The sequence below is a fragment of the Octopus sinensis genome, linkage group LG18 (assembly GCF_006345805.1).
Source record: "Octopus sinensis linkage group LG18, ASM634580v1, whole genome shotgun sequence".
NCBI lineage: Eukaryota > Metazoa > Mollusca > Cephalopoda > Octopoda > Octopodidae > Octopus > Octopus sinensis.
The window spans coordinates 25756648-25784599 of record NC_043014.1 but is presented as its reverse complement, the minus strand read 5'-3'; the positions used below and the strand labels follow the sequence as shown (position 1 = coordinate 25784599).

General features: G+C 37.0%; 1 protein-coding gene and 1 long non-coding RNA gene across 2 annotated transcripts; both read right to left on the bottom strand.

Moving 5' to 3' along the window:
* Positions 1-6705: 6705 nt before the first annotated feature.
* On the bottom strand, positions 6706-10004 carry LOC118766930. The gene is made up of 2 exons (XR_005002836.1): positions 8235-10004; positions 6706-7099 (listed from the first exon to the last, which is right to left on the bottom strand). It is a non-coding gene; the product is annotated as an uncharacterized LOC118766930 (long non-coding RNA).
* Positions 10005-11125: 1121 nt separating this feature from the next.
* On the bottom strand, positions 11126-11916 carry LOC115221745 (histone H2A-like). The gene has a single exon (XM_029791961.2). The coding sequence runs from the start codon at positions 11791-11793 to the stop codon at positions 11374-11376; it is 420 nt and encodes a 139-aa protein (XP_029647821.1). The 5' UTR covers positions 11794-11916; the 3' UTR covers positions 11126-11373.
* Between the last annotated feature and the right edge of the window lie 16036 nt (positions 11917-27952).

Below are 27952 nucleotides of genomic sequence, written 5' to 3'. Positions count from 1 at the left end.
AAGTGGAACTGAATAATGGTTATGCTACGAAGTATTAAATCAGAATTATCAATTATTTATGTTCTGTACAAATATTTTTTTCACCCCTAAATATTTATAATTAAATATAAATTCTTTAGTTACAATAATTTATAAGTTTCTTTTGCATATTCTTAGTTTATGCATGTATATGCAAATATAGTATTGGTATATCCCATTTATGTTCATTAGAAATTAAATAAATAAAGAATTTTTGATATGTACGAATATTTATTTCCCCCCACTGTATATGTATATATATATATATACACAGAGAAATTCAAGACGGGTTGCCCCTGGGAGCTCCTCTATGCTGATGACCTGGCCCTCATCGCAGAATCACTACCGGAACTAGAAAAGAAATTTCGGGTGTGGAAGCTAGGTTTGGAATCAAAGGGCCTTAGAGTAAATGTAACAAAGACCAAAGTTATAGTAAGCAGAAAGGCGACCTCATCACACACCTCCTCGGGCAGGTGGCCCTGCTCAATCTGTAGAAAAGGTGTAGTTAGAAACTCCATAAGATGTACTCATTGTAAGCTATGGACGCATAAGAGGTGCAGCAACATCAAAGGAAAATTAACTGATGAGATAGCTTTCATGTGCAGCAGATGCACAGGGGCAACAGACACCACAGATACTCAGAAAACAGATTCCATCACACTCCAGGGGGAGAAACTAGAAGTAGTTGATAGTTTCCGCTACCTAGGTGACCAAGTTAGTAGTGGAGGTGGATGCTCAAAGAGTGTCACCATTAGAATACGAATAGCCTGGGCAAAGTTTAGAAAGCTCCTACACCTACTGGTGACAAAGGGTCTCTCGCTCTGAGTGAAAGGTAGATTGTACGATGCATGTGTGCGAACTGCCATGCTTCACGGTAGTGAAACATGGTCTGTGACTGCAGAGGACATGTGTAGACTTGAAAGAAATGAAGCTAGCATGATCCGCTGGATGTGTAATGTCAGTGTGCACACACAACAGAGTGTAAGCACCCTGAGAGAAATGCTGGACCTAAGAAGCATCAGATGTGGTGTGCAAGAGAGACGTTTGCGCTGGTATGGTCATGTACTGCAGATGGATGAGGAGAGATGTGTGAAGAAGTGCCACTCCCAAACAGTTGAAGGTATCAGGGGGAGAGGTAGACCCAAGAAGACACGGGATGAGGTAGTCAAGCATGACCTTCGAACGTTGGGCCTCACAGAGGCAATGACGAAAAGACAGAGATTCTAGAGATATGCTGTGTCTGCAAAGACCCGGGCTGCTTCCTGCACCAGTTTCGCATAGCCCCAGCCCATCCAAAGTACCTTGGATTGCAGAATGACCTGCTGTGCTTACCTTAGATCGTAGGGTGACCTGCTGTGCTTGAGGAGACCTATTGAGTCAAGTACATCAATATCAAAATAAACAACAAATGGAAATTGTAGTTACGATACCTGTACCGGCGGCACATAAAAAGCACCATCCGAATGTGGCCGATGCCAGTGCCGCCTTGACTGGCTTCAGTACTGGTGGCACATGACCTGCTGTGCTTGAGGAGATATATTGAGTCAAGTACATCAACATCAAAGTAAATATCAAATGGAAATTGTAGTTGTGATAGCTGTGCCGGTGGCACGTAAAAAGCACCCCCGAACGTGGCCGATGCCAGCGCCGTCATGACTGTCTTCTGTGCCGGTGGCACATAAAAAGCACCAACCAATCATGACCGCTGCCAGCCTCCCCTGGCACCTGTGCCAGTGGCATGAAAAAAGCACCCACTACACTCACGGAGTGGTTGGCATTAGGAAGGGCATCCAGCTGTAGAAACACTGCCAGATCAAACTGGAGCCTGGTGCAGCCTCCTGGCCTCCCAGGCCCCAGTCGAACCGTCCAACCCGTGCTAGCACGGAAAACGGACGTTAAACGATGATGATGATGATATATATGCACACATACATACATTACATATATATGTATGTGTGTGTATGTATGGGATCTTTTCGGTCTGAACAGCAGTTTTTAACATAATTTCTAGGTAAAAAAAAATTTTAAACTTCGTATACTGGTAGAATGTGTTCAATTTCTGCAATTTCAACCAATCACTGACGTCTATTGAGGTAAAAAACATTCTGTGCCGCATGAATGTCCCTCGTTTAAGAAACAGATTGGGTTTATTTACATTTGTGAAGAAAAAAAAGATTCCCTTCCCCCCCTAACCCTAAAACAGATTGAAATGCAATAGATTGATACTAGAGTCATAATTATGGATGACAATTTCATATGACACCGCTAGAAAAAACTGCCGTTCAAACCGAAAAGATCTTATGTGTGTGTATATATATATATATATAGATATGATGGATTCTCTTGTCGATACACATATATATGTAAACATTTATATAACACCTTTGCACATACATATACATGTGTGTATGTGTGTGAAAATGTATGCACGCATATTTGTTAGATTGATGAAATCTTTAAAATACATTATCTTTTAGTTGGAAAAGGAAATAATGGCTTGTATCAGAAATGGCAATTATGGAAAAATGGACTAAAATGAAAGAAGAAAAAAATGAAAGTATATTATCGTTCATGTAACATTTATATATAGGCTATGTTATGTGAACGATAATATTTTTAAAGCAAAAGTGTTTAATATTTAATTTCATATATATATTTAAATATCTGTGTTTGTGTGAAACCAATAAATATAATTTATGGCGAAAGTTTGCAGTTTTATTTTGATTAGAGCAAAACTTTTGAAAGCTGTCCACCTGCTTTACTGCCTCTCACTCCCACTCTGTTGCTTTACCAACAGGGCTCACATTACGTTTTATTATATCTAAGAAACTAATGACAGATTAGGACTGTCTGTATTTTAAAACTGATTTAACACCACTAGGGCATATAGTCATTATAGACACATTATAGTCATGCTATTTAGCTCTCATTAGCTTTGCCTTCGCAGGAGCTAGTTTAAAAGTCAGCTTTTAAGCTAGTACTACTTATAGTAGAATATATAACAAATTTAGTGTCTCCTGGAAAATCTATTTAAAAAGGTTGGCTTGATGAGAGCGGTAGTCAGTCAGATTGAAGATAGATTTGTTATTGATCATTGGTGGCAAAACTACATCTTACTGTTAGTTTTGTTTCATTTTGAGAAATAAAAATATATTGCACGATTTACTCTTATTTATATTTTGAATTACATATATATGGGGACACAAACATCTTAGGGCTTCTGGGTCTTAATCTAGCCCTGATCACAGTTGAAACCTTCAATCAGTAGTCTACTCAATGTGTTGAGCTGAGGTTAATCAACATTGAATATCATATGTCACACATTATGTGAACCCAATATGGTTAGGAATCTTAGAATTGCTAACATTCTCAGGGTTGCTATTGCCCATGTTGCTGGTAGAAATCTTTCTACAAAGTCAGAAATGTGTTGTAAATTATGGTAAAGGACATCATACAGCTTTATTTGCACATTTCCTTGTGAATACTTCATTATTGTGATTAAATAGAGTAGATGTGAATATTTTAAGAGCTACAATAAAAGTTCCTTGTTTCAGGTGTCAGGCAAATTATATTCATATATTATCCAAAATATATACTATTATTAGCCCATCACGGCTGATCTTACCGATTGGTTTTGTGCAAGGTATACAATGGAGTGTTAGGTAACAATCCGATTATATAACCTTACACTTATCAGAGTTAACCAATATGGAAGGGAATGTAGTGACTGCTCTTTATTGTTGGAGGTGGATTAACACAACCGGTCAGTGGATACTGTGAAAGAGGTGGTGAAACAAAAAAGGGCCAGGTTAGGAGTTATGTCTCTTGGTTGGATATGCAGTGAGGCTGACAAGAGTTATCTTGAAGTGTTTGTGGTGTAAGTGTGCATTATTAAGTGTGGTGCTACTGTGGGGGTTGGGGTGTGTGATATGTGTAGTGGTATAACATGCATAATTTTTTCAGGAGTGTAGGTATATATAGCTGTGTTCATCAGTGTTTGCTTTCTGTAGAGGATAAGGTCGTGGGGGGTTTATGTTAGCGTGTGGTGGTGGGTTTTATGTGAGCATGTGGTATGTATATGGGGAGGTCTATATATGTGTGGGGATAAAATGAAGGGGTATAAGTTGGGGGTGGTGGGAGAGTCTATTTTGTGAGATGCCCACCTTATAAGGGTGTATGTGTGTGCATTGATGTGTGCTGAGCATTGGTGGAAGGCCAAGGCCCTGTGGTTACATTCATATTGCGTACAATAGGATGTACTTCCTTTCATGTGGGCAAGGATTAAACACCTCACTCCTGCTATTCAGGTAAACTTTCAGACACTGGGTACCCTTTAAAATTGCTCTCTTCTCAGCCAGGCATAACCTGCACTTCCTGCTGCTATTGAAGTACGGTTTGAACTTCTCAAGGATCTTCCACTTTATGCTGTACTCTGTGGTACTTCTTTTCAAAGACCAAAAGTGCTTAGCTAGGGTTGTGGCATTGTGTCTTTCTGGGATGTTGAAAGAGGACTTTTGGTTGTTAAAGTAGGTTCTGAAGGGGCCTTCCATTCCGCACCCTCGGTTGTCTATTGGGTCCTGTAGCTGCTACCTCTGCCTCATATACAGCTGTCTCCATGTTGCAGTGGTCGTTCAGCGGACAAGTTATGTTACTCCTGCATGAGCATCCTGCCTCTGCCTTGGGTGTAGGCCTACCTACTAAAATCGTTTTTACATTATGTGCACAGCTAAAGGATAATCTTAGGGTACATCAATTATATATATATATGTAATGAAACAAAATAAATACTGAAGTTCTCGTGTGATATGGAAATGATGAGGTTGTTATATAATTCTTATAAAAATTTTAAGAACAAAGCAAATAAAAAAAATCATTGCGGTATCAACAATTTAAGAGGGACCAGTGATAAGAAGGGCATCCTGCCATTACACAAAAAAAAAACTATGATAAAAATTTCGATGTGCCCAACTACAGATTACTTCCATCAGATAAAGCACCACTATGCGATGGAAAAACGAACGTAGAAGCAATGTATGTGTATATTTATATGTGTTGGTTACTAATGTCCAAATACGTTTTTCTGTATCAAATCGCAGTTTATTGCAAGGGAAGTAACTGCAGTAAAAGTGTCTTCTGAATAGATTTGGTCCAGATAAAAGAAATGCGGTTTAGGATGAGTTAATAATCCTACTCATCCTAATTCCACTCTTCATACCTTTTATGAAAACTTTGGTTAGAGAAATTATTTATATATAAGTTAATTTACTATCCAAATATTTGTAGAATCGTCTAACACTTGGAACTAAAAAAATCATGTGGCTAAGGTGCAGAGGATATGAAATTGTTGAAAGATTGGTGAATATCCAAGATAAACTATGGTGAAAAAAATCCTAATAAACTTTAAATTATTTTTTAAAATTTAATAAAGCATGACTTGAACATGTTAATTCAAAATTATTCTTAGAGCTTATGTGATTAGCTCCTTTTGAGAATTTGAAAAAACTGAAACTAAATTGACAATGTGCTGGGGATTTTCAAATGAGATTCATTATATGCAATCATCTGAGTATTGTGTAAAAGCATATGACATTACCTGAAGTTTAATGCATGTACTGAATTCATTCAACAACTTGAAATGGTTTCTCATTTTCAAATAAAAAAGTAAAGAAGATATATTGTATGTTCTTGATATCAGTGTTGATGGAAACAAATATAATTTGCATTTAGTAAAATGTTTTAAATATTAAAAAAGAAACACTTTTAAGGCAGCATGTAAATCCACAAAAATAAAGTGAGGTATTTGAAAGTGAAGAGTTTGCAAGTATTTATGAAATTGGTGTAAAACAGAATGACAGTGATCAATGTGAAACTCAATAATGTAGACTTTAAAATGCCAGTTGACAACTGCTAGTCAGGTAACTATAGTAATTCAAATCTGGTCGGTCCATATTAAGATAGTGTAATCTCAAAGTAAATCAGTTTGATGGATCATAATTTTAGGCAAGTTTAACAAATAAATGGAAGTTTATGAGAGTATAGATGCTGGGAGTACTGTTATATTTGAATAAAGCAAAAATCACGAATTGCTTGATATGGATGTGATGAGTATTGATAGTTCAAGGACAGACAAAGAGGTTTTAAGACTTGTTTTTAAGTATTGTCTTAAGGTCATACAGATAAAGCTAATAGTTATAACAAAGCTGAGGAAACTAATTAATGAAGGCCTTTTTAAAAAAAGATCCCTCTAAGTGAAAATAAATGGAGATCTCAGAATATATGGAAACTAGGTGTAAATGAAAGAATTTGATCAAATTCCTATCCAGTTCCAAATACTGAATCAATATTTCATTCTCTTTCTGGCAAGAGTTAATAATACTGGTTAATAATATTATAGGGACTTAAAACAGACAGCACTGTTTCACAGAACAATTAAACATGTTGAAAATCTTCAGCAAGAAAACATACAGTTGTGACTTAGTGGTAAATAGGGTATACTAACCCATGCAAATCAAATAAATTGACAAATATTGATAATGAACAAAATGCAAAAATCACTCAAGTTTTGAATGTTATTCTAGATATTATTAAAGATTGCAATTTAACAACCAATGCAAGAAGAACAATTACAAATAATGTTTGATACAATTCTTAAAAAAAGAAAAAAAAACCCATCCCAATTTGGAGATGTCACGTCATTAATATTGTTGCAGAATTGCATACACTTTATATGTTGGTTAAGATTTTAAAATGACAACTAGAGATTGGTTAGTCAACTTGATAAAACTTCTGAATGTAAAGGAACACATGCAACTATAGCTTTACTTGGGTAAATTTAGTACGACATAGCACAAAGCAAACAAAATATATTACTCCCCACAAAAATAATCTTCTGAGTGGAGTATATTTTGGTGGGTAGGCTGAAATTGGTTCCACTGAAGCAACTGATTGTTGACAATGATTATCATCAATAGAATATAATGTTAACAACTCATGGTACAGACTACAGTAAATCATACCAGGACAAAGTTGTGCTTCTGGAAACTTGATGTATTTAAAGGAAACAAGCTGACTCTTTTTCAACCTAGAATCAAAAAGTATTCAAAAGGTAACTAGATTATATAAACATGCAACATGTAACAACAGGTATCGATATTAAGTTGAAATGTTTCAGAATTCAAATGTCTTACAATGTGCATTAACATATGTATTTCACCCCTGCTTGGAGCTATAAAATACACATGCATATATCATCATCATTTAATGCGAATGTGGGGCATAATGTATCAATTTTTCAAAATTTTGAAAATTGTGTCAAATAAAAACCAGCATGTAACAGTTAACATGGATTAACATGCAAAAATGCATCATGATTCTGATAAGCATTTCCGATGGAATGGGAGACAATTTTAAATGCTTGTTTCATATATTCATAACAATATTTGAACTACTGTAAATATGTGAAATTCCAACATTTGGTGAGACATAATGATTCATTCACAAATGGAATGAAACACAGAGCAACATTTGGATAAAACTGACAAATTGTGGGTGACTGTTGCAAACAATAAAGTAATGTGAGTGATATCCAAAGTTAAAAAAAACTCAACCTTTATCAAAATAAAGAAACAATGTTTACAGAACAACAGTCACTTTGAAAGTTAAATTAGTCATGATAAAGTCTTCCATTCAACACACGGAGTCCAGATTACGTTGTATGCTTCTTGCAGAGCTCTTGCTTAACATCTGAACACCTTGGAATACACTTAGGGCAAACATAAATATCACAAAGGTCAGCAACCAAATGTCATTATCTGTTTCAGCATCTCTTGCAGATGGAGTACTCAGTGTCCTCTTCCTCTGAATTACATGCATTATCTGGTAACCATCATTATTGTCACATTCTGCACTACCTGTTTTCTGCCATTTTGGAGCAAGTAATCCTCCTTCCTTTCCACTCTAAGACTTTTGCTGCTTCTTCACTGCATGTTCTGTCTCAAACTTGATTCTGTGTAAATATCAATAATTATATAAAGATGCTGCTAAAACACTTTCATACTTCCTTACTTCTTTTCTTCTATTTATAGAAGCCCATGAGCTATACTTTAAGTGACCCAATATGCTCTGCTTTTAAATTTACTTGAATTTCAGAATTTCCAAGGAAATTTCCATTATCCAATAAAACACAGGCAAAGATTCTCTGAACATATCTTTAGTACCATAAATCCAAATCTGCAGTACTTCTTGCAGCACAGCAAAGTTTCAAGTTTCATTTTACAATTGAAAATTGGTTGGTTTAGTGACTGAAGTCTGTGATTCAGAATGAAGAGCTTGAAAAGAAGTGACCAGGAAGAGTGCAAATTTTTTTTAGCAGGAAGGATGATACAATTCATAATGGCTACTATTCATACTTCCTGGTTTGAAGTTGGGAGAAAAATAATGAAAATCTAGCAAATGACCCATTATGCCCCCCCCCCCTTAATCCTGTCAAGCAGGAGTGAAATATGTTGATGCACTTTGTAAGATATTTGAATTCTGAAACATTTTGTATTAACCATCAACCCTATTTTGAACATAACCACTTTCTTATTGCCACGATTTAGTATGCCAAGTGGATGACAGGTACAAGATATAGTCTGCTAGGAAAAGCTAATGCAGTACCCCAGTGTTCTGTAAAAGCTGGGATTTGCTTCACAGAGAGATTTCCTTATTCATAATTCAATTTTACGAGGTGATTTTTGAGGGCTTTCTGTTTACATTGTCAGCCTTTGTTGATACTTTCCATACATATTACATAATTAGATCATGTCAGAAGTGGTGTTTGTTGTTGCTCATATTTGGCGAATATATTCGAGTATGAACCCTGCTTTGCCAGTTCTGCTGTTCACATTACTTTCTAGACTGCCATCACTACTGACCACACAGCCCAAATTATTCACATCGTCCACAACTTGCACATTGAAAATAGGTTGAGATTTTATATAAATGCTTAATGTTCACTTTTAGATGTTTGTATAGGTTAGACAATTTGAGGCAGTTTTTTCTTTTGCAGTCAAATGCCTTATTACTATCCCTCACCTGTTTTCAAGATATTTCCCCATGGTTAGACAAACCTTTCATGAAACACCGGAAACGGGCAGCATTGCTTGTATGACTGATGCTCATTTACCACCATCACATATGAAGACAAAGGGATACATGTTTGACAGGTTTCTTTTAGTTTCCACCCCACCTTTGGTTGGCCTAGAAATATAGTAAAAAACACCTACCCAAGATGCTACAGCGAAATTGGACTCAAGACCACATTGTTGGGAAGCAAGCTTCTTAACCACACAGCCATACCTGCACCTGTACCTATCTATCAATCCACACCGATTTTTTGTTATGCATTGTAGCCATAGGATTTTTTCGATCTTACCAACCCCAAAACTTATTTCTAAAACTGGTACAGATTAATCTAATCTATAGGATTAACACTTCTTTTGATAAGTAGTGTTAATACAACGCAGATACACATGGCTTCAAAGGTGTTGTCAGGTCCTAAAGTTAGGAGAAGCGAGCAAAAAAAGCGAGAAAAAAGGGCGCCGTGACATACCAAACGATTAACTTATTTCTCTTAACATTAAGCGATGTTTCATTAGTTATAATATACGTAATTGTATTCTACATTAATTAATTTCACGTTTCAGTAAAACACGTCATTGTCATACTGTTTTCAATAATAATTAAAACAAGCAGATCTTTTAATCTATATCTTAGATCTGAACTACTTCTATATGCAATTGAAGGGACATAATTCTGTTATATCTTGTTACAATCAAGATGTATGAAACAATTACTGATATAGGTAACTCGAATTGAAAAGGCGCCAGGGAGCTGTCTGTCCCCCAATAGCTACGTCACTACTTGGCATTAGACATTCTGATGTTATAGAAGACTTAAGATACCAAGCAGTAGAATTGAATTTGTAACCATGTGATTTACTAAGAAAATATTGACGATTTTAGATTAGCAAGTGGAGACAAACGAGAGAGAGGAAGATGAAGGGCTTTGTTGTTTATGGAATATATACCTTAAATGCTTCATCAAAAATGTACACGGCCCTGTAAATAAAGTTGATTGTAAAACTTTACCCTAAAATCTCACTTAAAGCACACGTACATTTTAAGACGAACCAAGACGAGATGGTCATAACAGAAATATCTTTGATCAATCCTAGAAATCACGTGGACGCGGCGTATGAAATTCCAATTTATCTACAGCTATACTACAACCATCACCTTTGCAACACTGAAAATGGTAGTTCCGATAATTGACTGAATATAAAATCATAGAAGGGCAAAAGTTAAGTCGCTTGCTCCACAGCAGTCAAATCTCTAGATTACACTGGATAACGCAGTCAAGGTTGTATTGTCTATGTTAAAGATCAGAGGGAAGTACTTTTGCCTTTGATCAGAGCCGACTGTGGTCAAAAACAGGCCCTTATCCCTCTTAAGTACGGATTTGCAGTCCAAAATATTCAGCGTAATCTTTGTTTTGCCTAACAAAGTAGGTAGAAAACTTTCAAATTTAAATTGGTTTCTAAGGCTTAAAAGAATACACTAAAAGTCAAAACCAGCTAAGTTTCTGCTTTCGTTGCCTATGCAACAATGTGGTCAACCATTACTATCCATATTATGTAGAATTTATATTTAGACCGCACCCCTTCCCTCAAAATTTGGCACTGATAGCTTTCAGTCCTTTTCATTACGAGTGCTGCAAATGTTCACGTATGTGTAAGTTACATTTTAAAGTTGGATTAATAAAAAATTTTGAAGCTCGCCCTCGTACGAAATAGTCTAAACCTACTCGAACCACAAACGGAGCGCGATATCGTAAAGCTGTAGTAAGCATGAAGAATCTTACGACCATGACATACAGCAGAAAGTATTTACTAAACAATTTAGTAATATCTTTTCATTCCAATGCTGTTACAAAGCATTTGAGAATCACCCACTGTTGCTCTCTCCATTAAGAATTCTTTAGAAAGACTTTCGAAACAAAACACGGACAGGAAGACCAACACCACTACTGTTCTTTCAGGGAGAGTTTTGAGATAAGAGCAAAATCCCACATTATTAAGATAATTTTAATATAAAGAAAAAATACTATTAAAAAGTCAACACAGAGTTATTAAAATTAGATGCAAACTGAATTTAACAATGATAGCAAAGCGGACACCATATGTATCTGAAGAAAATCGCACGAATTCAGAAGACAATGTCAGACTTTACGGATGGCTTTGTTGGCCCTTAAAAGGGCCGTTTGGTAGATGAAAATATAAAAAAAAGTAGTAAAAACGAGATGACGTATGGAATCTTAAAATTCCTGAGATTGAGACCCTTTCTTGTCGGACTTCTTGGAAACAGCGGCGGCAGCAGACTTCTTCGGAAGAAGGACAGCTTGGATGTTTGGTAAAACACCGCCCTGAGCAATCGTGACACCAGACAAGAGTTTATTCAGCTCTTCGTCGTTGCGGATAGCCAACTGCAAGTGACGGGGGATGATTCGAGATTTTTTGTTGTCCCGAGCAGCGTTGCCAGCCAACTCGAGCACCTCAGCAGCTAAATACTCCATCACGGCAGCCAAGTAGACAGGAGCTCCTGCACCAACACGTTGGGCATAGTTGCCTTTTCTTAACAAACGATGGATTCGACCAACAGGGAATTGAAGTCCAGCCTTCGAAGAACGGGTCTTAGGCTTCGCCTTAACTTTTCCACCTTTTCCTCGTCCAGACATGGTTGTTCAAGTGCGAGAGAGAAATGAACAATTTGAATTACTAACAAGACTTATATAGTAGTCACAGTCTCGCGCCAAAAATTGCTTACAACTATAGTTGCAACACCTCGTACGAACGTAACTTTCCCCCTACCTTTCTCTTTAGGTCTTGTTGTCGTTCTCGTTATAACGAGATTACAAAAAAAAAATCCAAATTTCCCATGATACCTGATAAGTTTTGTTTTGAATTTCTTGGCGCCAACTAAATTAATGTTGTTTCATCATTCGATTTTGTGTATATTCTTGTAATTTCATGTTATTTTTAAATCCGATTTTTTGTAAAAACCATCCGTATGTCTGACCCCACATCTCTATGTTCGCCCCTTGTGGGTAGTAATAAAATCAACTAAATTAATGTTGTCAGAAATTACCTTTATAGATCTTAGTTGTTTAGTCATGTCTGTTGATCATCTTGTCGAGACACCTCTTTTGTTAACATTATCTCGAGTGATGGCTATTAAAGCGTATTAAGACCTTTTTCAGCCCGTTTTAATTTTTTGCTAGAACATAGATTTGTTGGTGAGACAATGTTTACTTAACCTTAACGAAATAACGTGCAAGAAAGCAAACAGTATGAGAAAACTGGCTGTTGGTAGAAAATCGATGTCATGTGTGTTGAGTTCGGCTTTCGGAGAAAAATGAAATGGTTAATATTTTCAAAGTTCGGTATACAAGTAGAATTTTTATATAGGAACTTGGGAAATGAAATCTGCTTCGTTTGTAATTGTTCCGCATCTGTGATTATCTCGTCTCTTAATGCAATAATGAATATAGGACTGCATTATCCGAGATACACGTCTCTAGTTGAGTAATTTCTCAGCTTAAAGTGACGGAAAAATATTAAATTTCATTTAAATACTCTGCGAATGGCAGTATATACATTTTTCTCAAGTTATATTACTGATGAGATGGTAAGCGTGGAAAACACATTTCTTGATTAAGTAAATACTTGCCCTTTATGTTGAATTCAGAAATGTACATTGACTAGTAAAGTCTCGAGTTCCGTTATTTTATTGAATCTTATTTATTGAACTGCTTGAAATAGCTGCATGCACAAATGAAAGTTAAAAGTCGATTGAATATACTTTTGTATATGTAAGAATTGGAATTTTGAAAAATGAAATGTTTTTTCACAACCGTTTTTGTATTAGTTAATGTGTAATTAAAATCAAAAAAGACTTGGCTGTTATTTCTAGTAATTCCGAAAGATCGCCCATCCTTTTTTTTCAAGTGTCACAAATCTACCTAAGTATATTGGGTACCCTTCCTATAACAAACATTGATCACACCACATTCAGATGGCCTTAATATGGTCGTCCGACATGCCAGGGATAACAGCAAAGTCACCACCCAGCCATTCACTAGGATGATGCATTAATAAGTTTTAATTCTTGTTTCTCTTTTAATTAAATCATTGAATTTTTATCATGATTAAGTGGATGGGGGCAAGGGAGCGGGAAAAACTTTCATTTTCATCGTGAAAGTACGTTGGCGAAATAACGAAACAAGTGGGGAGGAAAGTAATGATCAGAATATAGAAGATGGAGTAGATTCTTAACTCCAAAAGCGTCTCCATATTACTAAATACGGCGGTGGCAAAGAATACGCACACCACCCATTTTTGGCCTCTTTCCCAAACCAGGTTATCTGTTATCAAATGCGAGAGATAAAAAAGAAATGGATGTGTATGTTCAACACTTCAGTGACTTGTCTGTTATTTCTAGTATGTGGAGAGACCACATCCACACTCATTTTATGCGTTGGGTTACAAATCACCTATGCATGCGAACTAGCGAATGCGTTTGGAATATTGGCGTCGAATTTTTTTTTCGTTGAATGAATTTATGCTGACCTAATATGCCACAAAACTATTGGGGGGGGGAGCTCGGAATTTCCCCCCACAGCCACACCCAACATTTTATAGAAATATGGGATCTTTTCGGTTTGAACGGCAGTTTTTTCTAGCGGTGTCATATGAAATTGTCACCCATAATTATGACCCTAGAATCGATCTATTGCATTTCAATCTCTTTTAGGGTTAGGGGTGGGGGAAGGGTATCTTTTCTTCACAAATGTAAATAAATCCAAGGTACTTGTCTATTGTCGTGGTCCCGGTTTCGCAAACGCGAATTCGCGCGCGCGCGCGCGCCAGACGTAGGTACTCGATACTCGAGATCCTACGAGGTGACTTGCGCATGCGCAGTACAGAATTCGCGCATGCGCGTTACCCCCCCCCCCTAAAAAAAAAAGGTGTTGGATTTCACTAAAAATATATATGTGTGTGTGTGTATATATAACATTTTCAATTTTACACAAAAAAATTACATAGTCGCTTTCCTCGCGGATTTACAGATAAATGAATTAATTACTATTTTACAGAATAAAATTAATGAATTAATTATATAAATTAAATAATTCTTGAAAATTAATTAATATTAATAATATTTTTTGAACAAAGTAAATAATTTATAAAACTTGGTTAATAATTTTTTTTACACAAACGCAAACGTATATAATTTGTGAAACTTTTTTTTTTTTACAGACGTATATAATTTGGTAAACTTAATGAATTAATTTCTTCTCATCATCATCATCGTTTAACGTCCGTTCTCCATGCCAGCATGGGTTGGACGGTTCGACCGGGGATCTGGGAAGCCAGAAGGCTGCACCAGACTCCAGTCTTATCTGGCAATGTTTCTACAGCTGGATGCCCTTCCTAACGCCAACCACTCCGAGAGTGTAGTGGGTGCTTTTTACATGCCACCCGCACAGGTGCCAGGAGAGGCTGGCAACGGCCACGGTCGGATTGGTGCCAGTCGAGGCGGCTCTGGCATCGGCCACGATTCGGATAGTGCTTTTTACGTACCACCAGTCCAGGGGTCCTGGCATTTGCCGGGTGCCACACTTGCCCCAACATGTCTTCGCAAGCAAAGGGGGTTGGCGTGGGTGCCTGTCGTGGGATGAGGTTCGATATCAACTTCGCTTGCCTCAACAGGTCTTTGTGTATAAATGTATAAATTTTTCGCACTAAATTCTTTCCGTAGAATTTATCAAAAAACGCGCAAAATTATTCCGTAGAATTTATCAAATTAAAAAACGCAAAATTAATATATTTTTTGAAATTGCAAATTATTTAGAATATAAAACAAATTAAATTAAATTTTAAAAATAAATGTCATATACTTATACTCTGTAAGGTGCTGTGTTCACACTTCAATTTACTATTTTCTAGAAATGTTGCTTTTCTAATTGAAACAATTTTTCTCAATCTCCATTTAAAAGTCCATAATGCCTCTTGAGCCATATCAAAATGAACAACTTTGAATTACGTGGCGGCGGTGGTGGTGGTGTGAGGTTCTAATTTTTTTTCTGATCTCTCTTTGCCCCCCTAGATGGAGGTGTGGTGGGGAGACAGATGAAAGATGTTTCATTCTCTTATATATATATATATATATATATATAATATATATATATATATATATATATATATATATATATATATTTCTTAAACCTACGCGATATAGTCTATAAATTTGGGATGTTTTTGAAAGATAATATATTTTGTCATCAGAATATATATACTTTCTCACACTACAATTAAGATATATTTATTTTAAATCGTTCATCTTTTCCCGCGACAACAAAAATTGGGCGCGAAAATTTTTCTAAATATTAGCGGAATGAACAACCGAGATAAAGAGGGGGCAAAGAGAGATCAGAAAAAAAATTAGAACCTCACACCACCACCACCACGTAATTCAAAGTTGTTCATTTTGATATGGCTCAAGAGGCATTATGGACTTTTAAATGGAGATTGAGAAAAATTGTTTCAATTAGAAAAGCAACATTTCTAGAAAATAGTAAATTGAAGTGTGAACACAGTACCTTACAGAGTATAAGTATATGACATTTATTTTTAAAATTTAATTTAATTTGTTTTATATTCTAAATAATTTGCAATTTCAAAAAATATATTAATTTTGCGTTTTTTAATTTGATAAATTCTACGGAATAATTTTGCGCGTTTTTTGATAAATTCTACGGAAAGAATTTAGTGCGAAAAATTTATACATTTATACACAAAGACCTGTTGAGGCAAGCGAAGTTGATATCGAACCTCATCCCACGACAGGCACCCACGCCAACCCCCTTTGCTTGCGAAGACATGTTGGGGCAAGTGTGGCACCCGGCAAATGCCAGGACCCCTGGACTGGTGGTACGTAAAAAGCACTATCCGAATCGTGGCCGATGCCAGAGCCGCCTCGACTGGCACCAATCCGACCGTGGCCGTTGCCAGCCTCTCCTGGCACCTGTGCGGGTGGCATGTAAAAAGCACCCACTACACTCTCGGAGTGGTTGGCGTTAGGAAGGGCATCCAGCTGTAGAAACATTGCCAGATAAGACTGGAGCCTGGTGCAGCCTTCTGGCTTCCCAGATCCCCGGTCGAACCGTCCAACCCATGCTGGCATGGAGAACGGACGTTAAACGATGATGATGATGAGAAGAAATTAATTCATTAAGTTTACCAAATTATATACGTCTGTAAAAAAAAAAAGTTTCACAAATTATATACGTTCGCGTTTGTGTAAAAAAAATTATTAACTAAGTTTTATAAATTATTTACTTTGTTCAAAAAATATTATTAATATTAATTAATTTTCAAGAATTATTTAATTTATATAATTAATTCATTAATTTTATTCTGTAAAATAGTAATTAATTCATTTATCTGTAAATCCGCGAGGAAAGCGACTATGTAATTTTTTTGTGTAAAATTGAAAATGTTATATATACACACACACACATATATTTTTAGTGAAATCCAACACCTTTTTTTTTAGGGGTGGGGGGGGGTAACGCGCATGCGCGAATTCTGTACTGCGCATGCGCAAGTCACCTCGTAGGATCTCGAGTATCGAGTACCTACGTCTGGCGCGCGCGCGCGAATTCGCGTGTGAGAAACCGGGACCACGACAATAGACAAGTACCTAAATCCAATCTGTTTCTTAAACGAGGGACATATTCATACGGCACAGAATGTTATTTACCTCAATAGACGTCATTGATTGGTAGAAATTGAAGAAGAAAAAACAACAAATATCTTACAAACCATAGAATTTTCTCAATAAAGCCAAGAGAAAAAGATGTTTTATAAACACATTCTACCAGTATACGAAGTTTAAAATTTTTTAGTTACCTAGAAATTATGTTAAAAACTGCCGTTCAAGCCGAAAAGATCCAAAACTGCCGTTCAAATCGAAAAGATCCGAAATATGTTTTCGAGAATGTGGATTACATGGTTCGTTATTAAATATGGGGAGAATGTGAATTAATACGTTAACATTCATATTATGTGTATTTTATGACGTCTCTATGCATATATACAGAGGTGGGCACTGTTAATCGATAAGTTAACCTCTTTAATCGTTAAACCTTTAATTCTTTGAAAATGTAACGGAGTGTCTGTGTGGTAAGAAGCTTGCTTCCCGAGTTCAGTCCCACTGCGTGACGCGTCAGGCTAGTGTCTTCTACGATAGTCTCGGGCTGACCAAATCAAATTGAAATTTTGTCAGCGGGTGCTTTATATACCATTGGTTTAGTTATGTAATTTTAGCTGATCTTATTGAGTAAATTTGGTTTTTATGGGCAGGTAGATTTAATTAACAGGTGTGAAAGCAATAACATGGTTAAACACTAAAATTGAAATTCTTAATGCATCTTACCTGTTTGATTTATTACTAAAATTATCCTAGATGGCAACTGACAAAAATTTTGCCACTTTTCAAGATGAGGTACATTAGTTTGAATTGATTAAAATACAGGTATAATTGGTTCATGGTTTTATTCTTTCAGTAAATATTTTGTACCTTGGTGTGGATTAATTTTTTCCAGTTTTTTTTTGGGGTGCATTCAACGTATCTGACCTCCAAACCTGCCACAAGCCATTTTTTTCTGGAAAGGTGGGAGGAGTGGTGGGGACCTCAAAGTTTCCCACAAGGGAGTTTTGTTTTGCAGGGTCGTCTTTTCTTTTCCTGATTATTTTGCATGCTTTCAATGAATGTGACATCAAAATCATGTGTAAACGGCTCCTTTTTCCAGAAAAGTAAATATTTGGCTGCTGCCACGTAACAGCTATTTGCATTCACACCAAAATATTTACCAACTTTTTCCTCCCATTTATTTTTCCACTTTATGGAAGTCAGTATTTTCTCTGTTGACATCCGCCTCAGTTAATTTTGCTATTCTTTCAGTTCTGTGCTTTCTGGAAGAAAAGCTCTCACATTATCTCAAAGCTATGAAAATTCACTAACTTGATTTGTTTATTTTTTAAAGGATTTTGTAGAGGAATTAGATACAACAGATTTTGGCTCGTTTAAACACAAAAGGGTTAAAAAGTGTCAAAACTATAAAATCAACTTTTTGGGCCTCGAGAACCCAAAAACTATAATGTTTTTTTTTTGCTTTAGAGTTAACAAATGCTAATTTTTTAGTTTTAAATGCACTTGGTATTGTTATCATAGCAATTTACTGCCGTTCAAACCGAAATAAAATGTGGTCCCCCATAATTCCTGAATATTTCGACAACTCTGCAACAACAATGATGAAGAATTTGATCGTCTTCTTTTAAATACTGAGGTGAGATGGTTACCGAAAGGCAAGTGTTTGAAGTGATTTTATTCAAGTCATACAATTTTTTCAGGAGAGAAAATATGAAGATTTGAGTGAAGATCTCTTAGCTTGCAAATGTGACATTACCTTACTTACAGAATTCATTCAATATATTCAATGATTGAAATTTGAAATTGCAAGGCAGTGATATAAATTTTATCAAAGCAAAATTGGTTATTCATGCATTCATGGACAAGCTTTCACTCTTTAGACATAATGTTGGTTGTCGGAAGCTATGTCAATTTCCAAATCTTGCTCAATTAGAAAATAATCATGAGGCTGATATCTCTATATCAGATGATGACCTTTTCATTTATTGTGACCATTTGAAGTCTTTGCATAACAACATGAGCTGTAGATGTCAAGACCTCATTAGTATGGAAATCCCTGACTGGTTGATAAACCTGACGATTATACAAATGAAGCTGACTCTGCGATACAAGAGGAGTAAATTACTTTAAAAAAAGACTGAATTGAAGTCCCACTTCAAAAAATCATACCAGGAATTCTGGCTACAAAAAGAAATTTCTGAAAGATATGTTAAGCTGTGGGAAGCCATCAAACTTTTCATCACTGCTTTTCCAACTTCCTATATGGCTGAATGTTGGTTCAACGCAGTTACACAGCTTCTAACTATACAAAGAAACTGCCTGCAAATTACAAAACGAGATCTACAATAACTTCTAAGCAGCATGGAACCTCGTGTAAGAGCTTTAGCCAGTAAACAACAAAGTCAACCGTCACATTGAAAGCATTGAGATAAACTATCAAATAAAAGTTGCTTTGTTTTTGCATTTTTATCAATGGTATTTATAATAGAAATTAAGACAGTATTAAAATTGCTTTTGCACTAATACCTAAGCGTTATCTTTCTATGTAAGATGAATTCAGTATCTTATTTGAAATTTAATTTGACAGGGGAGTATTGACAACAAAGGTTGGGAAACCCTGTTCTCAGGAGCAGAGCTTATAGCTATACTGATGCAGGATGGACAATCTAGCTTTCTTTTCAAAATATCCTTGACCTCCAGTACAAAATAAAAGCACATTTCCAAAATAGCTGACACTACATTCACATATATTTTATTGTTTACTGATGTCGAAATATCTACAGGACAGTTACAGATTTCTCATGGAGACTAAATAATCCACTATCAACAAGCAAAACAACACTTCATAAATGTTATGTCAACACTAACAGTTGTTTTATCTTTTACTTGTTTCAGCTATCAGACTGCAGCCATGCTGGAGCACCACCTCGAAGAATTTTTAGTAGAATGAATCAATTTCAGTAGTTTTTTAAAGCCTAGTATTTATTCTGTCAGTGGTTTTTTGCTGAACTGCTAAATTACATCATATATATGCAACTGGCTTCTTTTAGTTTCTGTCAACCAAATTTACTAATAAGGCTTTGGTTTGCCCAAGGTTCCATACAATGGGATTGAACCTGGAAGCATATGATTGGGAGAAAACTTCTTACCACACACCTGTTGACAATTTACAATTAAAAAAAAAAAATTGTGGTGTGTTATTTACCCTAAGCTCCGTTTTATTTCATATATTATGTTGCTTTTGCTTTGTACCAAAAATCAAGGTTATTTTCAAGACACAGTTGCATCAAGATTACTGCAGGTTGCATTTTCACTTCACATTTGTCTCTGTAGATCTTCCACGTTTGTCTCTTCACATTCCTTTTATATATTACCTGTGAAGTGAGGGCGCGTGGCTTAGTGGTTAGGGCATTCGGCTCATGATCGTAAGGTAGTGAGTTCGATTCCCGGCGACGCGTTGTGTCCTTGAGCAAGACACTTTATTTCACGTTGCTCCAGTCCACTCAGCTGGCAAAAATGAGTTGTACTTGTATTTCAAAGGGTCAGCCTTGTCACTCTCTGTGTCACGCTGATTATCCCCGAGAACTACATTAAGGGTACACGTGTCTGTGGAATGCTCAGCCATTTTGCACGTTAATTTCACGAGCAAGCTGTTCCGTTGATCGTATCAGCTGGGACCCTCGTCGTCGTAACCGGCGGAGTCTTTATTATATATTACCTGTGATTTTGATCAAAGTCTGAGATGAGGAATTATCATTATTTAAACTGGTATCCTTATGTCATCTTAATTGTTAAAAGTCATGTTTTACTGATATCCTGCTTCCTACTAGGAATTTTAACCAATTCCTTTAAATCCTCAGTGGTAGATTGTTCTCATTCCATTATCCATACCAGAGGTTTTAGTATTATACATGTGATGCTGGTTGTACCAAATTATATAAAAACTGGCTGGCCCTAGAATTGAATTCATACCCACCAAGTGAACTTCACTTGACATTTAAAGTGTTGTTTACCTGCAGGCCATTAGTTCTATAGTTCCTAGACTAATTCAGGACTTACATGAGACAAAATAATGCAAATTATAGCAGAAAAATGAGTAGGTTCTAGTTCTCTGATGAGTGATCAACAGTGAAACATCAGGACACTCTTATACAAAGACAATAATAATGATTTCAATCGTTTTTCACAAAGGCAGTTTGGGGAAGGGGATTAAGTCGATTACATCAACCCCGAAAAGATGAAAGGCAAAGTCAACCATGGCGAAATTTGAACTCAGAACATAGCGATGGACGAAATACTGCTAAGCATTCTGTCCAGCATGCTAATGATTCTGCCAGCTTGCCACCCTCACAAACACAATAATAATATATATTCACAACTGTCTACATTCCATTGGAAAAGGCTTAAAACCTGTTAAGTATTTTATCTTACGTTTTCTAATAGACACTGCTGTGCATATTGTATTATTTTCAATCATGTTAAGGCAGCATTGTCAGCACGCCAGACAAAATGCTTAGCAGCATTTCATTCATACTCTCTTTTTTACTTGTTTCAGTCATTTGACTGCGGCCATGCTGGAGCACCGCCTTTAGTCGAGCAAATCGACCCCGGGACTTATTCTTTGTAAGCCCAGTACTTATTCTATCGGTCTCTTTTGCCGAACCGCTAAGTGACGGGGACGTTAACACACCAGCATTGGTTGTCAAGCAATGCTAGGGGGACAAACACAGACACACAAACACACGCACATACATATATACGACAGGCTTCTTTCAGTTTCCGTCTACCAAATCCACTCACAAGGCATTGGTCGGCCCGGAGCTATAGCAGAAGACACTTGCCCAAGATGCCACGCAGTTGGACTGAACCCGGAACCATGTGGTTGGTTAGCAAGCTACTTACCACACAGCCACTCCTGCGCCTATGTTTATGTTTATGTTTTGAGTTTAAATTCCACTGAGGTTGACCTTGCCTTTCACCATTTCAGGGTCAATAAAATAAGTACCAGTTGAGCACACAGGGTTGATGTAATTGACTTACACTCTTCCTCAAAATTGCTAGCCTTATGCCAAAATTTGAAATTATTATTTAATCCTGTTGCTAACAAATGTGTGGTATGCACATCAATCAACCTGTTATATCTATGTTCTAGCTTTCGTCTTATTTAAATAGCAAGTTGCTATAAATTTCCTTTGTAGGCAGTGAATGAAAGAATACTTGCCCTCTGATGATCAACAAAACATTAAACATGGGATAATTTCTTTATCTTTCTCTGTATGAAGGAGATTGAATGATGTCTAAAATTCCACAGGGTTCATTATCGTTTAAACGTCCGCTTTCCATGCTAGCATGGGTTGGACGATTTTACTGGGGGCTGGCGAAACAGATGGCTGCACCAGGCTCCAATCTTGATCTGGCAGAGTTTCTACAGCTGGATGTCCTTCCTAACGCCAACCACTCCGAGAGTGTAGAGGGGTGCTTTTTACATGCCACCAGCACGGGGCCCAGTCAGGCGGTACTGGCAACAACCTCGCTCAAAACTTTTTAAACATGCCACCAGCACAGGTGCCAGGAAGGCGACACTGGTAACGATCACACTCGAATGGTGCCTTTTACGTGCCACTGGCATAGAAGCCAGTTAGCCGCTCTGGCAACAATCACGCTCGGATGGTGCTCTCTGCACCCTGCTAGCACAGGCACAAATGCCAGTAAGGCAATGCTGGTAACAATCACACTCGAATGGTGCCTTTTATGTTCCACTGGCACGGAAGCTGGTTAGCCGCTCTGTCAACGATCACACTCGTATGGTGCTTTTTGCACCCCGCTTGCACGGATGCCAGTCATTTAGTTTGATTTTGATTTCACTTGCCTCAACAGGTCTTCGCAAGCAGAGTTTAGTGTCCAAAAAAGGAAAAGGTACGCATAAGTGGGCTGGTTACGCTCCTGGCATAGGCCATGAAGTTATGGTCTCATTTGGCTTGCCGGGTATCTCATGCACAGCATATTTCCAAAAGTCTTGGTCATGAGAAATTTCCTTGGTGAGGCCTAAAGTTCGAAGGTTGTGCCTCAGCACTTCATCCCAGGTCTTCCTCTTCCACAGGTTCCCTCAACGGCTAGAGTGTGGTACTTTTTCACACAGCTATCCTCATACCAGTGCAGTCGTCTCTTGCACACCACATCTGATGCTTCTTAGGTCCAACTTTTCTTTAGATACTTACACTCTGTTGAGTATGCACACTGACATTACACATCCATTGGATCATATTGGCTTCGTTCCTAGCGAGCTTACGCATGTCCTCAGCAGTCACAGTCCATGTTTCACTGCCATGTAGCATGGCTGTTCGTACACATGCGTCATAGTCTACCTTTTACTCTGAGCATGAGGCCCTTTGTCACCAGCAGAGGTAAGAGCTCTCTGAAATTTGCCCAAGCTATTCTTATTCTAGCAGCTACACTTTCAGCGCACCCTCCCCTGCTACTGACTTGGTCACCGAGGTAACAGAAGCTATCAACTACTTCTAGTTTTTCTCCATGGAATGTGGCGGATGTTGTTCTCTGCGCATTTTCAGCGTTTATTACTCCTGAGCATCTGCCACATACAAAAACTTTCTTCCCAGTTAGCTTTCCTTTGATATTGCTGCACCTCTTATGTGTCCATTGCTTACACTGGGTACATCTTATAGAGTTTCTACCTATGCCTCTACTACAGATTGAGCAGGGCCATCTACCTGAAGGGATTTGTGGTTTGCCTGCCTTCCTACTTACTAGGACTTTGGTTGATTCTAATCCTTGTTTCCACACTTGAAACTTCTCTAGTTCTGATAGCAACTCAGCAATTAGAGCCAGGTCATCAGCACAGAGGAGCTCCTAGGGGCATCCTGTCTTAAATTCCTGTTATTGCCTGGAGGACTATGATAAATAGGAGGGGGCTGAGGACTGAACCTTGGTGGACCCCTACCTCTACTCTGAATTCGTCAGTGTACTTGTTGCCAACCCTTACCTTGCTGACAGCGTCCCTGTACATGGTTTGCACAGCTCTCACTAACCATTCATCTACCCCTAAGTTTAAAACTTATAGTTTTACTTTAAATTTATCATAGGGTTTCTGATATATGTTGCTGGACAAAGTTAAGTTAATATTTGTGTTATATCAATTGTATTTTCTAGGTTATAGTGCATGTATATTCTTCTACGTGTATCTTTTATCTTTTGCTTCAGTCATTAGAATTGCAGAATTTTATTTTAGTCAAATGAATCAACAGTAATTATTTTATGATGATGATGATGATGATTTGGCTGAACCACTAATTTACAAGGATGTAAACACACTAAATCCAGTTTCCAAGCTGTGGTGGGGGACAAAGAGATGCAAAGACACAAATATATTACATATACAATAGGCTTCTTTCAGTTTCCATCTACTAAATCCACTCACAAGTCTTTGATCAGTCCAAAGCTGTAGTAGAAGACACTTATCCAAGGTGCCATGCAGTGGGACAGAACCTGGTACCATGTGGTTGGGAAACTTCTAAATGAAATTGACTAATTTCTTCCTTCTAAAATTGCTGATCTGCCAAAATTTGAAACAATTACCACCATTTAGAACTAGGTCTTCAGATTCTGCTTATGTTAAATTCACAGAAATAAGCCATGTTAATTCCATCAATTATAGAATAAAAAGGTTTTGCTAACTGACATTCTTTGAGTGTAGGACTCACTTGCAGATGTCTGATCAAAAAATACAACACATATCAATTCGGGATTTAATCACCTTTGAAGTCGTCCCCTTCTGAAAGCACACACTTCATCCAGCGTCGTTTTCTTTGGTGGAGGCATTCCTGAAACTCCATTTTTGGGATAGCAAGCAGCTGCCTCACTGCATTCTCAAATTCCCTGACTTCTTGAAATGTTGTGCTGGGACAGAAACTGCTGCACAAGATATGATGAACAGGCAGGCAAGTTTTTAGTGGAGTTACCACTCACTGAATGCATACAATTCTGTCCTGTTCCAACAGAGAACATCCTACAAACACTGAAACATGTCACAGCAGTACTCTTTGTTTGCTGACTAGGTGGAGTATATACATGATGAAAAATACCCTTGTAGCCAAAGTAAACTATCAACAGTGTTTTCTCATTGCTAAGACTCATTTATGCTTTCTTTAGCCTTGGAGAGGTTAGGGTCTTCCAATGCAAAAACCGAGCCTTAGTTTCAGTGTTATGGCCATAGATCCCCTATTCATTATCTGTTATGACTATTTCAAAATGTTTCTGTTTTCCCCAACACAAGATTCTGTGCAGCTGAAACTCAATGATTTTGGTCAACTAAAAGCAGTTTTGGCACAAACAGGTCTCATACCCAAATCTTCAATAAGAATGGATTGAACTGAACTATAATTACATCATTCGACAACTCACACACACCCATTCAAGTCTTTCTGAACAGCTGTATGCACATCCGCTAAGTTTTCATCAGTTCTGCTGGTTGTGGGTCTCCCAGAACGTATGTTATGATCAACATTTTGCTGGCCAACTTGGAAATGTGTGAACCACTCATATACTTACTGCATAGGTCTCTGTGTAGTTATCAACAAGTTTTTAGCAAATTTGATGCAAATTTTCTGCCATGGTCACTAATGGAATATGTGCTGTGGCATGACAACCACACTCTACACGCTTCACTTCCAAGCACAGCAATAAATGATGGAAGTGAGTGAGAATGTTATAACTTAGTGTGCATATACAACAGAGTTCAAAGTCAATTTGTGCAAAGTAGCTTCACTCTGTGTACTTTAGTTCTTTTATCATAGAAATAGTCCAGATACTTTTTGATGAGACTTTGTATTCTGAGTTCTTGGTTGGCAGACTTAATGTTATCTAGCTTAACATAATAAACAGTCTTGGGTGCAGAGCCTATTAAGTTGCATGTATTCTGGTCAAATCACTGGTTTGAGGATCACATATCTACTCATCTTGTAAGTCCTTGAAATGACGATTTATACACACACAGGGTGCAAAGAATATTTGAGGATACTTTATCAGTCTAATGCTATTTTCAAACTGAAAGCAATAGAAATTTACTTCTTTCAGATTCCCTATAGCAGATAAAAAACCAACACAAGAGATATAAAAGTTATGCAATCATTGTTGCCACGAGTGTGGAACACAGGATTTAGAAATTGCCATCTCTCTAAATGCTGCAAGATCAGATGTAATTGGAAGCCTCTGATGAGAATGTTTCAATTGTATCAAACGAGGGGGGGGGGGGGCATTCTGGTTGTTCAGACACAATAACTCATCCAAACAGGTTCAAAACACTATTGATGATGATGCTGGAAAACTCAATGAGGACCTAAACCAAAGAACTCTACGAGTTTGAGTGGACTATCTGCACTGAGTACTGAGGAAACTTAATGTATGAAGTATATTGTGGAAGGCTGAATGTTTCAAGAAGACTCAGCACCTTACAAAGCTTATGTAACTCAAGAATGGATGTCAAGACACTTTTTGCGATTATGCAAAATAACTTGTGGCCTCCAAGTACCATATTCAAATCTCATGATTACAACATTTAGAGCATTGTTGAAAGGGAGGCTAATTAACATCCTAACACTACAGGAGCTCGGTGATATACGGAATAAATGAGGACCATTTTGTGCAGGCATCAATGGTTAGGGTTCCACATTGAAAGAGACTTCCTATCAAGAGAATGAGTACAGATTTTTATTGAAATACATCTGATTTTTGCTAGATTACTGTAAAAACCCATGTAATTTACATACTTTTTTGCAAAAATAAAAATAAACTTTAGGAGGTGCATAAATTACATGAGTAGATCATTTCCAAAATGTTTTGAAATTTTTTTTTGTTGGGAAAATACATACAAAACATAAACATTCGTACCAGAAGTTGACTCATTTAATGTCAGAATAAGTTTTTACAGAAAAAATAATGGCTTCAATATAACGAAGTTGATTTTTATTTATGCTGGACTGTATAATGTTTACTTTTTCTGCATAAAATTTACTAAAACCATTAAATGGTTAACTACTTTTTGAAGTCTGACGTTCATGCTGGTAAACACAGTCCAGGCCATATTTTACATTGCTTGGAGTTTCTACCTATCAAAATGGAGCACCATTGGCATACATAGTGATATGGATATTCCTGACTGTATGTTTTTATTTTTGTCTGTTTATTACTAGGCACAGTTTTGTCATACTGTTTACACCAATTTCGAACATTGGCTTCATTAACATTAAAATATCTTCTGGCAGCTATATTGTCATGTTCAAATGCATATTCAACACATTTAATTTCTCCTTTGCAGTAAACAATTCATAAGTTCTGCCCATACTGACAATAATGGTAATGACAAATTTTAAAGTTTGGTTAACATTTTATAAGTGTGAAAGGGATTAATTTTCAATATAGTATTTCAGAAAAAATGTTATGTGCTTATTGGTTTTAGAATTCTTTTAAACATGGGGGGCACAGTAATCCACAATTCATTTTGTATTAGTTCACATGTAAAGGATGGTGGTATGGTTGATGGTAAATATCAGTATGGGGTGGAAAGAGGGTAAAATAAAAGTGGCTTGGGAAAAAGGTGATGTGGCAGTACAGGAAGGGTGAAAAGCAGCAGTATAATAAACCTGTAAGCAGGGAGAGAGAGAAATGTACAGACAGAGATGGAAGTCAGAAGGGGTGGTTGCAGTGGGAAGACCATCAACAGTAGATAACAGTTGTTAACCCTATCACGCTGTGTTCCTAGTACAGTGGGAATAGCATAAACGTAATCTACCAAATTTCCATTAAAGTGGTAATGAACAATACACCTAGAAAAAGGAGATAAAATATTAAAAATAGACAGCCTATCATGTTACAGCTTTGTAGTGAAGTGTGTTTAATGACTCATTGTTAATGGTGTACCCCATAGCTACTCTTTCTGTTTTCAATCAAGGACGAAAAAAAAATTTTTTGCAATGAAATTAGCATATGATAAACCCAGCATTTCATGTGGTAAACAAGTAACAAAGTCAGTGAGGTATTAAACTGTAGTTATGCCCTTTTCCAATAAAAGTCTTGTTTCAGTCATTAGACTGTGGCCATGCTGGGGC